The 18056-nt window shown below is 47.4% G+C and overlaps 2 protein-coding genes across 2 annotated transcripts; one reads left to right on the forward strand and one right to left on the reverse strand.

The window, feature by feature from the left end:
- The first annotated feature begins 405 nt into the window (after window positions 1–405).
- On the forward strand, window positions 406–3762 carry LOC123030120 (LHFPL tetraspan subfamily member 5 protein-like). The gene is made up of 3 exons (XM_044443749.1): window positions 406–838; window positions 2110–2352; window positions 3669–3762. Exons 1-3 carry the CDS (start codon window positions 406–408, stop codon window positions 3695–3697), a joined length of 705 nt encoding a protein of 234 aa, XP_044299684.1. The 3' UTR covers window positions 3698–3762.
- A 1107-nt stretch (window positions 3763–4869) lies between these two features.
- On the reverse strand, window positions 4870–12400 carry PCSK1N (proprotein convertase subtilisin/kexin type 1 inhibitor). The gene is made up of 3 exons (XM_044443748.1): window positions 12249–12400; window positions 7959–8555; window positions 4870–5742 (listed from the first exon to the last, which is right to left on the reverse strand). Exons 2-3 carry the CDS (start codon window positions 8528–8530, stop codon window positions 5481–5483), a joined length of 834 nt encoding a protein of 277 aa, XP_044299683.1. The 5' UTR covers window positions 8531–8555; window positions 12249–12400; the 3' UTR covers window positions 4870–5480.
- Window positions 12401–18056: the final 5656 nt, after the last annotated feature.

The raw sequence follows: 18056 nt of genomic DNA on the forward strand, positions 1-18056 counted from the left end.
GGGAGCAGCCCGCCAAGGAAGGTAGCCAATATCGGGAAAGGAAGGAAGGCAGCTGCCTCCCCATCCTCGCGCTTGGCAGTGCAAGGCAGACGCTGCAGAGCGCAGCGAGCTGAGCAACCCTCGCCCCCAGGGGGTGCCTGCAAGGAATCCGAGGCTGCCCCAGCTCCCGGCGGAGGCGTGGGAGAAACGTAACTGCTGGAGCAAAGGAATGCAGAAATTTCCCAGAGGAGGAGCCGAGCCAGGAGCTCCAAGCGAGAGCGGGATGCTTTCCTAGGCTGTGCAGCCGCGCGCTTCCTCGCAGGAAAGCGGGAAGGCAGCGCAGCCGGGCTCCGTGGCGACGTTCGGCGTGAAGGCGGGCGGCAAGATATCCCCGAGAGCGAGCAAGCGAGCGAGCCACGAGGGGCTATGCTGGCTGCACGGGAAGCAGCAGCACTCTACCAAACAGACTTTGTGCGCAATGCCCGGGCAGTGGGTGCCCTCTGGGCTGGCTGCACGCTCTGCTTTGGCATCCTAGAGGTTGTGGTGCTGATTCAGCCGGCCTGGGTGCAGACGGCACCACTCATCTACCAGCTGCCCCCCTCAGGGGTCCTGCCGGATCCCAGTGTGAGCGCCGTGGGATCCTTTGGCCTATACCAGGTCTGCATGGAGCAGGACGGTGTCCTCCAATGCGAGGGGTCGCTGGTCACCCTCACCCCTATCCCGTCCTTCAAAGCAGCTGCTGTCTTTGTCCTGATGGCCCTGGTACTGGTGATGGGCAGCGTGGCCTCCTTGGGCCTCTTCTGGGTCTGCAGCCCTGGGACTGTCTACAAGGTGTGCGCCTGGCAGCAGCTTTCAGCAGGTGAGAGAGAGAAAGAGCATGAAGAGAGAGCTCCCTTCTGGGAGCAAAGGACAAACACCTGGGGGCTTTATCTGGGTGCAGGTGAGAGCGGTCCACTCTGGGCCATCCTCCCATAAATGATAATTGATTATAATAACCAGCAAAACAAGAGGAGGACAACTGGGGTGGGATGCAACAATGGGCAAAGAGAGAGGTACCAAAGCTCAAGTCTGGCACAGGCAATCAACTTTGATTGCTTGGTGGTTGCATACTCAAAAGGCAAACCACAGCTTTCTCAGTGTGACCAAGAAACGACTGTCTGAGTTGGGGCTGTGTAGACCTCAACAGGTGGGAATTGCTTGGAACAGAGGTCACTTTTCACTCCACCCCTGCGAGGGGGGGGGGGGGTCCTGATCGCTTTGCTGATGGTTCTCTCTGTGCAACAAGAGCCAACTTTTGGTCCTGATGGCAGATGGCTTGGCCTCTACTATCAGGGCATCCTGCTGTGGATGCCAACCCCTCCCTGCTTTCTCTCTGGAAACATCAGAGGATAGGCCTTCCCTGCAGTACAAAGGGCCTCCTGTTCATATCTCACCCAGTGTCATGAAAAATACTCTGCTTATGCAGCCTCCTCCCACGTTACGTCCTCCAGATGCAGTAGACTACCATTCCCATCAACCCCAGCCAGCATGGCCAATGCTTAGGGGTTATGGAAATCAGTCTGGAGGACACCAATGGCACATTCCTGATTTTGTGCTTTAAGAGCACTTTCAGACCCATTTGTGCGCAGTGTATATTATAAGGAGCCAGGCAGTCAGTATATCTGCCCTGTAAAGTTGAGCAGTGTTATCATTCACATATTACCAATGAAGGTCTGTGGCTGGTGGCTTGCCAAAAGCTGCCTAGCAGACCTGTTGCTGAAATGAGATCTGAGCTTTCTCAAGTGACCATTCTTAGACACCACACCTATCTGTGTAAAGATTGCTGCTGAAGCCTCATGCAGCCCAAGAGGGATGCTGGACAGAACTCTCAGGCTGCATGGTGCAGCCTCCTGGGGTTGCAGAACGTCTTGGGCAGGCACTGTGCATGCTTGACCAGAGCTTGTACTGTGGGGCTTGCAGAAGTTACCTTTGCTTGCAGGGATAGGGAGCCCTGCACTTGCTTGGAGGCATTCTCTTTCCCTATAATGACTTCCTAGGAGCTAGAGCTTGAGTAGGAATGCAAGCCCACCATTGTATTAACTCCTTCCCTGTTCCTTTGTCCCTTCCTCTTTATGTCTGTCTGTCTCGCAGCAACTTGTCAGGCACTCGGCTGCTTGGTTTTCCCAGATGGCTGGGGAGCCCCAGAGGTGCGGGCTCTATGTGGACCTCGGGCTAGGAGCTACACCCTGGGGACTTGTACAATACACTGGGCCTTTACCTTGGCCTTGCTGGGAATAGCCGATGCTCTAGTTCTAGCTACCCTTGCCTTTGTGCTGGGAAATCGGCAGGATGCTCTGCTCCCTGCAGGCTACGCACCAACCCCAGGGGGGAAAGGTAAGCATTTCACATTTCCCTTCCTCCCCCTATTTCTTGGCAATACTGGAAACCCAAAGCTTCAGCTAGGACCAGCTGCAGAGTTGACAGCAATATTAGCTGTTGCCTAGCAACGTCCAATGAGGCATCAAGGATGCAGCTGGCACAGGCAACGGTGGAAGAGGCTGGCAGCCCTCTGAGAAAGATGGAAGCAAAGAAGTCCATTCTTTCTGGCACGTTTAAAGCCCTTCCCCCAAATATCCCAACAACAAGTCTTTCCTGAAGAACAGAAAGTCTGCTCTCTTTCCCATCAGTGCCCAAAAGCTACATTCTGACAGTTGCAAAATTTGCCTGGGTTGCTTGTTCTGAACAATTTCTGCTAGTTGCAGAGGGAGAGAACAAGAATTCAGAACTCCTGGCTGGGGCTAGAATTAGTGGTTCTGGGCTTCTGCCAGGGCTGACCTCCAGCAATGAGGACCCCCTGTGATGGCCACCATCTTGATTCCATGTTGGTTGATTCCATGGGAAATTATAACCTGTTGCTGATTTCAAGTACAGTTTTTTCTGCATTATCTGATCCTGACCATGGCAGCAGAGGGCCCCTGCAAACCTAGAGATTGCTCTGTTCACAGATTTTACTGTGAGGAGGTCACCTGACTAATTACAACTAATCCAGTCATAACATTTCACAGTAGAGATGTTTGCATGATTGATTGATTGATTGATTGATTGATTGACTGCTAGTTTGCATGTGAACAGAGGTGGGCCAGAATCAGCTCAGCTTTTCAGTGTTGCCCCCTATGGCTGCTGGTAGGGAAGAGACCAAAAAAAGGAGCAGAGAAAGGAAGAAAACAAAAAGGGAAGGGCCAGAACTGTATCACAGCTCTTTTGCAACACACATTTTTAAAATTTCAGTGATGCTTTTCTCTGAAGGAACAGGCGGCCTTCAGCTACATGGAGCACAGGAGCACGGAGCACCTCCTCCCTCACAGGCTGCTATCATATTGTAACCCCAATGTGCATTGTGAGAAACATTCTTTTGTTATATGATTTTTATTGCTGATCTAAAAGCCTTTTATTTTTTTAAAAAAATAAAAATGTCAGTGTTTCTGTGTTGAGCGAGTGGTGGGTGAGGCCAGCTATGGACCGGCTTTAGTGATTGTCTCCAGGTGGCCCCAGGAGGGGAGGACAGATGCAGGCCACGTTGGCCTTAGCAAAGGTGGAGGAACTTGGGCTTTGTGTTGGGCCCGCGCTGGCACTGTTGCAGGCTACCATGTACCATCTGAAGACCTTTAGAAAATCTTTCTTTTCCCTGCTTTTCATGTGTATGCACACAGGTGTTTCCGCAGCACTGACTCCAGACTGATTCCTTTCCCTTTGTGGATTCACCTTCCCAGGGGCATCTTTCAGAGCTGGATTCACACTTGAAGCCATGCGACTGTTGCAATAAATATTTTTTAAAATATAAAGTATGATATATATGGTGTGTGTTTTTGGGTAACTTCCAGAGCTGCTTAATATTTTGAAAATCATTCTAACATTTGCCAGAAAGCTGCAAGATAGAGTATTATCTTTTCTGTTTTAAAAATTAGGGGAGGGGAGCTTGTACTTGTTCAGAGCTATCCGTCGAGGTTTTTGGGGCAGCTGGGCTTGGTTCTTCCAGCTCCTACTTCAGTATTCTGCTTGAAAGAACAAAATGGCATCTAAATAGCTTTACACTCAAAACAGGGAACTGGTGGATTCAACATGGCTTCTGAAACTTCTGTTCCAGAATTTCTTGTTTTTAACAAGAGCCAGATTTATTCATGTCATTACTTAAGAGTATTTCTATACTGCACAATAGCTGAAGCTCACAACAATGCAGCACCTATGCTAATACAGTGTGGTGATCAGAGAGCTGGACTAAGACTTCGGAGATCTGGGTGGTAGTCCCCATTCAGCCAGTCCCTAACTCTCAGCCTGACCAACCTCCCAGGGCCGTTGATGTGAGGATAAAATGGAAAGGAGGAAAGCCTTGTCAGCTGCCTTGGGTTCCTTGAAAGAGGAAAAAAGACAGGATGGAAATGTAATATAGTAATAACAATACCAGAATAATAATAACAGAAGGGTTGAGCCTCTTTCAGCCTTGGGGCTGAAGTCAAGTTTGGAAAGGCCTTTTTACTGCATTTTACTGGTAGGGGTGGCGAAAGGAAAAAGGTATGACCAACATACGAAAAACACTAGTCACCTGAGGTTCCTCACAAGAGGTTGGGTTATACATGCAAAGTAATGCTATTTTAGCTTAAGGCTGTTACTGCCAATAACTACCCCTTTGGGAAGGCAGGCCAATCTTTTAGAATGGAGGGCAGGGGAAAAGCTGGAAAACCACCACGCAGTATGGCAGCTGCAAAAAAGGGGGCACAGCCATTGGAGCTAGGCTAGAAGCCTGGACTGGGAACTTGGTTGGGCCAGATTTGGTCCACAAGCCTGAAGGTTAACGCCTCAGTGCAGTATTACCTGAACAAAGCACAAAAAGAACAACACCAACGATGCAAGAGCTACATTAAAATATCTGATGGGACTTTTAATTCATTAATTCATCAACACCAAACTCTGGGCACAAGCACTGTCACACATGGCAACAAATCAGCAAAGGGGTGCATGTATATTTGTGTATACTGAGAGGGGCAAAAACAAAGGGTCTCAGGCACCAGACAGAAACAAGCAGGTGGGAGTTCAGGGGAGGGGTCTTGATGTACGGGGAATATTAAGGCAGAAGGAACATTTGTAGGCTGGGCCACACTGGGGGGAAAAGAAGAGAGGGAAGCCAGAATTGAAGGAATTGAGGCTGAGGCTCTCCAGCTCTGGTCTGGGGAGCTCGTCAGCATTAAAATGCATCCACTTGACTGAACTGGAGCGTTCTAATAGGGCACTCCGAAGTGTAGGGTGCAGAACAGCCCCCCCACCAGTATAACCATGGGACTGAGATTTGGGGACCCCAGCCCAAAGCTACCCCCTTCCTCCCCAGTATTTCGGGGTTGCAAGGCAGAACAGAGGCAGGAAAAAACACTAGGTGTCGCTCGCAGTCCATTGACATTCAGAGACTGGCAAGAGGGGGCCATGGTGAGATGGCTACCCCCATTTGTTTCCCCCACAAAGGCGAATTCCCACTATTCAGGAAGGTACCGAAGTCTCTGCGATCCCCCAGTCCCACCTCTCTTGCCCCCGGCCCCTTCCCCTTCTGTCCGCTTCACTCTCTGCAGCTGGGGATCTCCTGCAACCTCCCCACCCAGTCGCTTGACCCGCAGAAGATTGGGGGGCTCCGGAAGGTCTCCTGCATCAAAGATGGCGCGCCTCAGGCGCCTGGGCGGCCCAGGGAGACGCTGGGGGTCCAGGTTGCCTGCCCCCGACAAGATCCTGCCAAGCAGGTACCTGCAAAAGACAGAGAAAGCAGAAGATCAGATTCAGCAGCCACATGGCCTTTTTGTCTAATTAGATCCACCAGAAACCTTTACTGGAGCCAAGAATGGGCCTCACATCTTAGAAGTGCTTTCTACCTCCCTTCCAATAGCTGGAGATAGAATTTCTGATGTTTGAACATAGGCTCCCATCCCTGCCTAACCCACCAGGCTCAACTTCCAGAGTCAGAACCCCTAAAACCCACTCTGTTTCTCCCACTCAAGCACCCAGGCAAGGATGTGGGTCTTGGAGAAGATTTCTCAGCCTACTTCTTCCAGAGGTTCCACCTGGATTCTTCTCTCATCTTCTCTCTCTTCTCTTGATGACTCATTCTGTTGGCACCTCTTTCTTGGATTGGCCTTTGTCTTCACCTCTCTTCATGCTCTAAGGTGGTGGTTTTTAATTTGTGATGTGGGGGAACCTGAGGTTCATTAGAAAATGGACTTTCTGAGGGAGAAGATCACTAATGGTGATCTTCAGTGAAAGACAGTTTGCCTACCACTGCCAATCTCCCCTTGTATGGACCCTAGAAAGTACCCCAGAATCCTTTGCAGCACACTGAGGTCCCATAGCTGATATACAAGGGTTACCACAAGCCAGAAAGACCAAAAACCATCACTTAAAGAGGAAGGATGTGGGCCTAGTGGCCATTTCACAGGCAAAGCAAAACAAGAAGAAAATCATACCTTAAAGCAAAACAGCAAAACTCTAAACACAAGCAAAGTTGTCCTGCAAGTCACAGAAGATTGTTTGCTCTGGTGGAGACATCTTTGAATGGGAAAAGGGTGAGATGAATTCCACTGTTTCCTGCTTTCCCTGAAGCTCCATGTGTCCCTCAAAAATCAGCTCCAGTGAAACAGTGTGGAAGCTGGTGCAAACCACTCCAACAGAAAGGGGAATTTCTGAAGATTGGCTTTCCCCCCACTTCTGTTCATGGAAGCCTCCTTGGGCTCAAAGAGTCTTCTGTGAACAGAAGGACTGTGTTGGATACAACCCAAGCTGTCCAAAACACCATTATCATTTGAATAACATGTAAAGCAATAATTAAGAATCAAGCACCTACCTAGTGAGAACCAGGTTGAGTCCTTATTAAGCTCTTAGTGGTTGTATGTATGCAAATCAAAAGGCTGGCATTCTTTCATTTTTAAATGAGATGCATAAATATATGGAAGCAGCTAGAATACTCTTGAGAGATCCTGCTCCCCCCTCCCTGGAGCTTCTCCCATGGCAACCTCTATGGTAAGGCCCACTTTTCATCTGATGGGTTCTTCCTAGGGTGAAAAGGCCTTATTTAAAGGCACACTATTCTAGGTATGGCTTTGCATGTCCTCAGGCACAACAACTCCGTGCATGCAGAAGAACAGCATGACCAAGAAAAGGCTACCTGGAAGGCTGCTTTCTCCCTTACCAGCTCTCAAGGTCTTCTGGAGTGACCCATTCAATCCCTCCACCTTGCCAGGTGTCTCTGACAGTGACCCAGCTGAGGACCCTTCCCATGGCTGTCCCCAGGCTATGGAATTTCCTCCCAAGGGAGGGCAAGATTATTTCCTCCTTGATGTCCTTCTGCTGGTAGGCAAATACTGGCTTATTTAAGAAGGCTTTTAATCTGTAAATAGTGCTCCTTCTAATAATTTCCTGTTGTTTTTATTTCATTTTAATAGACTATTTTAATCAATTGTAATTGGTTCTGTATGCCCCCTTGAGTACTATTTTTTGGAAGGAAGAAATATGGGGTACAAATGAAATCCACAAACAAACAAGGCTATGGTGGTTTCTTGTCCTGACAGACTGGTTTTCTCCATGCAGTTGTTTTGGTTTCTTTAGTGCAGGAATATTCAAGTATGCAAACCCTACAGGTGCTGCCCCAAGTGTTACAATCCAGGAAAAAGCTCTATTATTTGATTCTGATGAAAATATAAACTACTTCTGCAGTTCTTATGAACTGGATCCTATTTCATGAAATGTACCCTGAAATGCTACATTTTTGCTGTTTTCTTCTCTTTAAAAATATTAATGTATGAGGGCAGCCTGACTTTTTGCTTTTCTAAAAGACAAGTCCTGGACACTCTCTTCTTTATTACTGCCTATGTTCTACAGCTGAGAGATGACCTCCAAGCCTAGTCCTGGGGTTAAGTCCTGGTTCAAAGTAATTCTGGCCTTTCCTTCTCCAGGTCCCCCATTCCAGCTACCTCAGCATTTCGGAGTCCACCTCGCCAGCAGGCTCTTCCTCCCCTCCCAGCTCTTCCTGGGGTTCAAAACCTCCTTCAGGGACCCAGTAACGATTTGGCAGTGATCTTGGTGGAGAGGAGCTTCCAGCTAAGCCGGTCTCATCATACTCGGGGTACAGCGCAGCACCCTTCGCTTCATCCCAAAGCTTTAGCAGATTTGCCAGGTAGAGGGATTCCTGGTCCCGGCGATGCCCATCCTGAAGGAGGCGCTGCAGAGCAAGGGCCAGGCGTTCGTCGGGCTGGAACTGGCTGCTGGGCGGCGCGACGGCCCGCTCCAGCGCCTGAGCCAGGCGGTCGTCTTGGAGCTGGTTCCCGGAGAAAGCCATGGCTCTTTCTAAGGCCTGGGCGAGGTGCTCTTCTGACAACTGGCCGCCAGGGGGCGACATTGCTCTCTCCAGCGCCGCAAGCCGGACCAGCTCGGGGTAGTACACTTCATTAGCCAACGCGGACTCCACGGCTTCGTAGGGCGGCCCCTGAAGCTCCCGTCGGACGCGCCGCGCCCCCCCCGGACAAGCTGTGGCCCAGCCCTCCATGGGAGCTGCTCGTGGTGGAGAGAGGCTGTAAGAAACAAGGGCGGTGTTTGGAAGGGGGCGGGGAGTAAAATGAAGATCAGACGTCAGACGGCTAGAAAAAGCTGTGGGGGAAAGCCTATTTCTACTACTATAACCCGCCGCAGGCGAGTAGCTAGAAATGCGTATCGGATTCATCGTAAGTCAATGTGAAGCAGCAACAAACAAACAACGAATAGTTTGATCAATTTAAAACACATCATTTTTTTTTAACTTGCACGAGACAATCCGGCCAAAGCAACCTCCCTCAACTTGTTGCTTCCAGCCCTTTCGCTTGTTGACTCCCGTCAGCTCCCGGCAACATGGCAGATGCTCAGGGAAGCTGGGAGTGAAGTAGTCTAAAACATCCAGAAGTCCCCTGGATGGAAAAGGGTAAAGCACTTTAAAATCTTACTGATTTCTGGAAGGGGAGAGTGCTTACTGAAATCAGTCATTGAAATCAGCAGTGCTTTATTTAAAAATAGATATATATGAACCTTTTCCTCCTACCCTTGTTCTGGGGAGCTCTGAGTGGCATGATTCCCGTATTTATTTGATCCTCACAACAACCTCTAAAGTAGGTTAGGTCAAAGATGATGACTAGATCCAACGTAACCAACTGAGCTCCATGGCTCTGGATGGGCCACGTACAGCAGGCAGCAGTGCTAGATCTTAGGATGCAATCCTGTGTATGTTTAGACAGAAAAGTCCGTGGCTGGGGGCATGCTGGGAGCTATAAGAGTTTTTCTGTCCAAACACAGGCAGGATTGTGCCCTTACTGAGTTAATGGAATAGAAAACTGCCTGTGTGTTTCTTTGTTCTATCAGTAAATAAAACTCTTAGATATGCTTAACAATACACAGACACAGTAAAAATCCGAGCATGAAAACCCGAGTGACCAAGGACTGCCTCTTTAGACACAGACAAAAGAGACATTCCAGATCTTTCTCCCAGATTTCTGTCTGGATTTTGCCCCAAGCCCAGTAACATTAGGAAAAAAAAGCAAGAAAACTCCTGATTCATTGTAGATTTAATGGCAGAAATAGTCACAGGAACATTTAGAGGAAACAACAAACAGCTCATGGAAGAAGAACCTATTTTGCCTCTAAAGTGCCAAAGCATTTTTTGGGGGGAGGGGTGATTATAAATAAGAATGTTTGTATTTCTTTATCTCCAAATTATATTATTAAATATAATATATAACACAACATAACAATATATTATTAATTATAATAAATATTATTGAATGTATAATGATATGATATTTTATTAAATATTATTAAAACTGTATACATTCCTTTCTGTTAACATTCTTTTCATCTTTGATGAAGACAGGCTTCTATGTATTTATTAACAGAATTTATAGGTCACTCTCCAACAGACCAAAAAGATTTTTACATGCTGACATGTGCATAAACACATACATAAATTTGGTCTTCATCAGCACACACACACAGAGATATAGAAGCTTTGTTCCAATTTGTTGCCTACCAACTCAGGAGACACCACTGTGACCTGCACTGGACACTGCCCCTCACTTCACTGCCTCTGTTCTGTGCAAGCCACTCAGTGGGAAGGAAAGGCACTCTGCATGTGTTCAGTGGTACTGCTTTTCTGAGATGGTCCCTGAATACTGAAATTGGGCTCTGAGGCTGAGCGACTTTTTCTTCACTGCATGCCCTTCAAACAAGCCTCATTTATGCAATCAGCAGTTAAATATCTGGGTATTATAAGTGATTGGTCTTAACTAATAAGACTGGACTTTTCCAAAGATATTAGCATATCTGCTAAGCGTTTGGGGTGGGGAGAGAAATGAAATTGCAGCACCCAGACCTCCTCCCTTAGTGGAACCAAAACTGCTTCTTTTAACATTTACTTGAAAGGAGAAATCTACCTGAGATACAGCAAAAATCAAGAATTTAAATGGGGCACTGTGGAAAATTGTGTGGGGAAAGTGTGTGTGCGCGCGCGCACACACACACACACACACACACACAGAATGTGGGGGGGAGAGAGAGAGGGAGAGGATTTGCAAGGGAAAGAGACTGGCAAGGCTCAGGCTGGGCATCTCTGCAGAGAAGTGCACATATAAATCAGTGAAGGTGCCAAAGAGGCTCTGCAGTCTTCCTGCAGAATTAGTCATGACAACCCTGGAAAAAAGGGAAATTGAGAGGCCTTGGCTGGGATCACTGGAGAATTGCACTGATGGATCAGAGTTCCTGAGCTTTTGGGATTCTCATAGCATTCCAAGCCCCTCAATATCTTGTCTCTCTCTCTCTGTTCTCCTGCAGCATATGCCCCAATGAATCAGTCCAGACCCCTGGAGCTCAAATGGGTAGTGAAGGGCTGCATACACAGTGCCTGCATGAAGGTTCCTAATGACATGCATTTCGACAAACGCCACCTTGTTCCTCCCTTGTATACACCTATCCCACCTTGCACAACGACAAGGTTCATCATGGACATACCTAGCCAGCACAGAGGGAAAATATCCTACAGAACACCTGTTGTGTATGACGCATTTTGCACATTTGGGTTATGTGTCTTCCCCTACAGTGGAACCCATCTTGCGCTTAGGCACCTGAGCCCACATTTTGCACACTGCAGTGCCCAGTAGTATGCCTGCCCCTTTGCACACATGCACACACGCATCCTACTTGGCATGATTCTTTTACACAGTTCTGCATCATCACACAGACACATGATTTGTAACACCTACAAAAGCCCACCCATAAGACTTGTGAAGCATGCACAGTTGCTCACAGTACACGCTCATGCGTGAGTCACATACACAATCACACACAAAGTGACTTCGCTGGATAGGTGGGTGAAAAATATGCGCACATGACTCATTGCTCTCTGCCTGCCCACAACAGACATACACATGCAAGGACTTCCAGGGGTCCTTTAGTATTTAGGGTGCAGTCTTGTTCCCAATCACCCCAGTCTTACACACTAAATGGATGATTTCTTGGTCTTCCACACCTTAGCCTCTCCTCACAAGATCAGAAATGCTCCTTCCTCCACACATGGGAGATCACAAGGATATTTAGTTTGAGGATATGAATTGCCAGCTGAATCCTGGAGCTGGAAGGAGATACGGAGCCATCTCGTGTGTCCCACCTGCTGCTGCTGCTGTAACTGTAATCATTTGTCCGCCAGCCAGCCAGCTTTTCTACAGATCAGATCTACACAATCCAGGCTGAGGCTGGAAAACAGGTGCGCCACAGAAAGGGGGGGGGCAAAACACATTGTTCTAGATCAGTCTCCTGCAATTTGGTGCCTTCCAGATGTGCTGGGTTGCAACTCCCATCATTCCCTGCCAGCACGGCCCATGATGGGACGGATGAGAGTTGCAGTCCAACACACCTGCAAGGCATTAGGTTGGGGAAGGTTGCGCTAGATGACGCAAGCAAGGAAGACAAGAGGCAAGCCCAGGTGACCGCTACCAGCCCTACGCGTTACAAAAGGGACGTCATCAGATAACCTGTGTGTGCACACACGGATGGGCGGGTGATGGATGGGTGACTACACGGATAAAGGACGAATCGCACTACACATAAGCAATGCATCTCCATTCTGCAGCATAGCTGCGCGGGCGCGCGCAGTCCGACTCCTCCCCCCACCCCCCCCGGCAGCCGCGTTCACACGGTCAGCCTGCATGGGTAGGCTGGGGCGCCAGGGCCGGCTCGGGATCTCCTACCTTGGCGGCTCCGAGGCTCGAGAGCAGCGCGAGCAGCAGCGCCGGGCCCATCGCTCCCCTCGGTGGCGGACGGGAGACGGAGGCTGCCCAGGCGGCGGCGGCAGCAAGCGAGCGACGGAGCCGAGCCTGGACTGCACCAGAGGAGAGACGGAGAGCGCGGCGGGCGGGCGCCAAACAAGCGCGCCAGCTCCGCCCCGCTCGGCTCCGCCCCTGCCCATCACTCAGCATCCTTGTGTCAAGGACGGGCGAAGGGGCGGGGGGGGAGAAGGAAGCTGGCTGCGGGGGGGGTGGGGTGGAGGCTCAGCCCCGGAACCCGCTTTGAGCCTCCCGGGAAAGCGGCGCCTCCGAAAGGTGCAAAGTGCTCCCGTTCATCACTGAGCGGTTTACACAAGCTTCGAGCGGAAGGAAGTGAGCCAAAGCGAGCCTTGGGGTCCCTCGTTTGCTTTGTTGGGTTTTGCACTGTGGATCGAGAGATGTTTGTTCATCTCTGCCGCCTCCCCAGTCTCTGATCTCCTCGAGTGTGGGACAATTAAAGCAACACGGAGTGTTTGGGAGCATGTGTGCATTCATTCACTTCACCTCACCAGTTCCCAGGCATGTAAAATTAAGGGGCAGGTACCTTAGAGAGGGCAAAAGTTTCCCAATTGTGTGGGCTCTGAAGAGGACATGGGGAACTGTTTAGTTATTGGGTTCTGCTCAGTCTTCCTTGGAGTAGATCCATTGAAATGAATAAGATTCAAGATAATTTAACATTGGGTCCAATCCACTGGTAATTTAACTCTCTGGATCAAAGCCGAATCCCCCCACTTCTGCCTCTTATTCTTTCCTATTCCTTCCAGGGTCTAATTTTGCACACCCTCTTTTTAAAAAAGTTTAACCCAAAGAGGGGGAGATCAACCCTGACTCTGTCCTAGAGGAGATCAACCCTGACTGCTCTTTAGAGGACCAGCTACTGAAGATGAAACTCAAATACTTTGGAGGGCCACCTAATGAGAAGGGAGGACTCCCTGGAGAAGAGCCTAATGCTGGGAACAATTGAAGGCAAAAGAAGAAGGGGACGGCAGAGGATGAGGTGGATAAGATGGAGTCACTGAAGCAGTGGGTGTGAGCTTGAGTGGACTCCAGGGGATGGTGGAAGGCCTGGAGGAATGTTGACCATGGGATCACAATGGGTCGGAGGAATGCGGGGGGGGGGGTGAGTTTGTCTCACCTTGTCTCTACGAAACAATGCCATAGGACAGCCTTCCCCAACCAGCTGCCTTCCAGATGTGTTGGACTACAACTCCCAATGCCTCTAGACTTGCTTGTTGGGGCTTCTGGGAATTGTAGCTGAACACATCTGGAGATACCTTGTTGGGAAAGCTGGTCATAGGCAGTTGTCCAGATTGACATAGTACAGAGGTGTTCCAACTAGTTCTAAGGAACTGGATTAGAGGTTTTGGAAGTTCTTTGGGGTGCCTCAGCAGATCACAAAAGGCAAAGAAGGTCCCCTGAATGTCAGCCTACCCACCAGTATTTTTTCATTTATACCTCCACCTTTCCTCCTAAGGGTTCAAGGACTTGTACATGGTTCTTCTCCACACCTCCTCACACCTCATGTATGGAAGTGGAAAGACCACTGGTGGCCCAAGAACATTCAGTGGGCTTCCTGACTGAGCTGGAATTGGAGCTGGATTTCCCTCATCCCAATCTGGCACTACATGCACCACTTGGGTTCTTATCACCACTGGTCTCGGCGCAGCTAGAGATGAGTGCCAAGTACATTGCTATGGGGTGACCTCACATTTCCCGTGAGTCCTTGGCAGCACTCCCAGAATACTCCCTGTTCATTTGTGAATGTGCCCCAGCATCCTCTGTAACACACAGGAATCCCTTGGGAAGAAGACTACATGGAGAGAGCCCTGATATTAGCAAGTTAGAAGAAAACCACCAATGTTCTGTTTTGCATGACAAGGCTGTCTATGAGTTATTTAATCCATGGTGAGCCATGGATGCCATTATCACTATGCAACCTTTGACTGGAGCAATTGGGCAAAGGGTGACTTATGTTGGATATGCCTGGCCATTCAGGGGTTAAACATCACATAATTCTGAATCAGCAGTAGGGTTATGCAGGGGTTGTTTAACCATTAAACATGGTGAAATGACTGTGACTTGTAAATTGGCCCAATGCCTTTGCCTCCAAATTTGTTACCCTCTCCATCCGTCCATCCGTCTTTTCCCCTCATGTGATTAAATAAAAGGGGAAAAAGTCAAGGCGTTTTCTTTAAGGGGCAAAGGCACAAAGCATTGAATATACGTTTGTGTGTGTTTATTTATGCCACAAATTTTATAAACTGAAAAGGAACAAATGTGAAGGAACACATCACATACTCAAAGTAGCATTCGTGAAACAGATCCAGTGGAAGCCACACAGATCCAGCAAGTCCAAAACCAGCTCAGGCTGGTCCTGACATACATCTGCTTCATTCACTGGAGGTAATCCACCTCGGCACCCTCACCAGTCCAGCTGACTTCCAGGAAACCCAGGGTATCCTGTGCAATGCATGCAGAAGTTGCCTCCTTTATTTTTGTCAAGAACGTACTTCAAATAGCTTCCACTGAGAAAAGCCTACCTTCTGGCTCACTCTGTAGTTATATTTCTACTTAACTCTTCTTTTTTTTGCAGACTGCACACAATTAAACATTGATTCAGGGTACAGACAGTATCCTCTTGCAGCCCAAAGAGACAGAAGTTCTAAACAGGATTTCCATAGCACAGTATTTTGTAAGTATCTGTTAGTTCGCTGAGTTAAGGCATCATGAAAGCTGAGCAGGCTACCAAGTTCCTCCCTTCAGGTGGGTCTTTCTATGGAGCCATTCACTTCTCTTTGAGTGCCTCATGACCCTGCATTGCTCCTCCCTTGTCATCTGGTGCCTAATGCTTGGGTCTCACTTTCTCACTTGCTCTTCCTGTTCCTTCAGAGCTTGCATTCCCTCAGCTTTGGAGGACCCAGCTTGGCTATCCTCTGAAAGATTAGACAGCAGTTGGGTTTCCACCTTTCTGTCACTGCTTTTCTTACCACATGCAGAATCTCACCCCCTCAGCACCCCGTACTTCCTCCTCCTGGTCTGCCTTAGCATCACTTCCTATGGCTTCTTGGAGAACATCTGCAGGAGTGTGGAGCCCAGTCCCTGCATCATTCCATCCCCATCTGTTCTCCCCTCACCTTCCTGTCTTCACATTCAGCCACAAGCCCAGAAGGCAATGGAACATGCCCCTCTTTCTGGACAAGATAAGGGAAAGGCCAGAGTTTCAGAAAATGGCATTCAGCTTGAATCCACAGTATGTAGTACTCTGTGTTTGATCTACACAGGATGGGTCCAGATTTCTCCCTCCCCCTCTCATTAATGGTGGGTGGATTTTGTTTTTACAACTGGAAAAGCTAGATCCACCCACTCTAAAAAGGGAGAGTGGGGGAGGGCTGGTTCTCCCATCCTGTATTGCATTTCTGAACACCCAGGGCTAGAATCCTAAGCAGACTTCTGTGGCCATGCCATCCAAATCAGAGTGTCTCATCTTTTACAGGATCCTAGAAAACAGCCCTCTCCTAGGTCTTTATATCCAAGCATCAGCACAAAAAAGAGGGTCTCTCCCTAATGGCTCTGCAGTTGCCGGTTCCTTCTTTCAGGGACTCACATCTATGTGGATGCCTAAGTTGGGATAGTGAAAGTTCAATCTGCGAGGTTGGAGGTAGCATCCCCTTCATATATAGCTAAAAGAATGTTTATTGAATTAATTTGAAATGCTGAGAAGCTTTGTAGATTCCTGTTTTAAAATTACAGAACTACCTAAGACATGAGTACACCAAAAGTTCCTACGATAACTGCAGGGTTATCCTGCATGTGTCAAGCATCCCCAGATGTAGGGTATAGATAGATACATAGCATCTACTGCATGCCCTGGAACAGCCTTCTCCAACCTGTTAGACTGAAACTGACTGACTTGGAGTCATTCTGTGAGTTACTAATCTGACAAATTTAGAGGGCACCAAGTTGGGAAAGGCTGCCTTAGAAGAAGTGTTTGCACCTTCCAAGTGCATCTCCCATTTTTTCAGTTACCTGATCTTTTTTTGTATGCTATAAATGGTTATTGCCATGTAGATCAAAAGAATTTCAAAAAAAGAACAGATAAGAATTTTTGCTACCTTCTGTCTAATTCTAGGCAAGTCCTGTGCTAGCAAGCACACATTTGTCATCAACAGGAATTGATCAAATCATATATATCTTTCAGTTCAGTTCTTTTCCCTCTAAGGCAGGAAAGCTATTCATATCAGTCAACTCAAGAATCACACAAAATGGACTGTCGAACATCTCAGATATCAAAACAGGTTCACTTGTAAAATGCATTGCAACCAACTGGCATCACTCACCAGCTGATGCAGTGCTTCACATATTAATATCTTGTAAGTAAATAAAAATATGAATGCATTAATGTAGCAACCTAGCATTATGCAGAGTGAGGTGGCTACCAGAGGCAGAGTGGTAGGAAGTGGCAACAGAGTGTTGGGAAGCAGAGCTGTGTCCCCTGAGGTATCCTGATGCCCTAAGGAGCAGTGGGGAATGCAGCTTTGTCACATTTCCTGAAGCAGGGTTCAGCAGCGAGTGGGTCCCTTACTGTCACTCTCTGGAAGGGAGAAGCTCTGCATCTTTCACTTTGGGCAAAAAATGTTTTGATTTAGCTCTGTGCATTGTGAGTTGCTTAATGTCCAACGGAGCAAAGCTCAGGGAACCAAGGTTCCATTTAGATGCCAGGAAGCACTTCCCTTTTTTTTTTTTTTATAATAAATTTTATTTAAAAAAATTTAAACTAACACTAAAAACATCAATCATCAAAAACATCAGACGTATTGGGTCAGCCCCCTACTCATATTTTTTAACATTCCATAATCATATTTAAATCCATTTATGATGGCTTAAAAACATATTTAAATCTAAACCAGGTCCCGTTTCTCTAGCCAATAATAAAAAGAGTGCCAAGTTTGATAGAAGTCAGTATCTTCTTTCTCCTTCAGTGATAAAGTCAATCTATCTATTTCTGCACAGTCTAGAATCTTTTTTAAAATCAGTTCATTGGTGGGTAGTTCCTCACTTTTTCAGTGTTGAGTGAATACAATCCTCGCCATGGTGATTACATGCAACATCAAATACATTTCTTGTTTGCTACTGTCTTCCAGTATGATGCCTAATAAAAAACCTCAGGTTTAAAAGCTAGGGGGTTTTGTAACATTTCCTCCAGCCATTTCTGTATTTTAATCCAATACATTTTCACATTGTCACAAGTCCACTACATATGATAAAAAGTACCCAATTTATGTTTACATTTTCAACATCTATCTGACATATTTGGAAACATCTTAGCTAATCAATTTGGTGACAGATACCATCTTTAAAACATTTTATATAAGTTTTCTTTATACGAAGTTGCTAACGTTACTTTAATATTTCTCTCCCACAGCTTTTGTCACTTTTCTAATTCAATATTATAACCAAAATTTTGTGCCCATGTTATCATAGTTTTCTTAACCTGTTCATCTTCCATTTCCCTGTCAAGTAAAAAATCATATAATCTTTTAATCATTTTCTCATCTGATTTGAGCATCACTTGATCAAATGCTGTTAATTCCTTATAAAACCCCCACACTTTACAATCTTTAGCATATCTTGATTGTATCTGCACCTTGTGCCACCAAGAAATATTAGATCCCTGTTCTTGTGTTTCTTGATCTAATTTCAGGCCTCCATCCTTATCCAAAATATCATCATATC

The sequence above is a fragment of the Varanus komodoensis genome, unplaced genomic scaffold (genome assembly GCF_004798865.1).
Source record: "Varanus komodoensis strain SLA01 unplaced genomic scaffold, ASM479886v1 scaffold42, whole genome shotgun sequence".
In the NCBI taxonomy this organism is placed as follows: domain Eukaryota; kingdom Metazoa; phylum Chordata; class Lepidosauria; order Squamata; family Varanidae; genus Varanus; species Varanus komodoensis.

Excerpts from the sequence above, each read along its gene's own strand:
- PCSK1N (XM_044443748.1), bottom strand. The coding sequence starts at position 8,530 with ATGGAGGGCTGGGCCACAGCTTGTCCGGGGGGGGCGCGGCGCGTCCGA. Across the intron at positions 5,743-7,958 it reads GTGGACTCCGAAATGCTGAG|GTACCTGCTTGGCAGGATCT; the intron begins GTAGCTGGAATG and ends TGTCTTTTGCAG.
- LOC123030120 (XM_044443749.1), top strand. The coding sequence starts at position 406 with ATGCTGGCTGCACGGGAAGCAGCAGCACTCTACCAAACAGACTTTGTG. Across the intron at positions 839-2,109 it reads CTGGCAGCAGCTTTCAGCAG|CAACTTGTCAGGCACTCGGC; the intron begins GTGAGAGAGAGA and ends TCTGTCTCGCAG. Across the intron at positions 2,353-3,668 it reads ACCAACCCCAGGGGGGAAAG|GTGTTTCCGCAGCACTGACT; the intron begins GTAAGCATTTCA and ends GTATGCACACAG.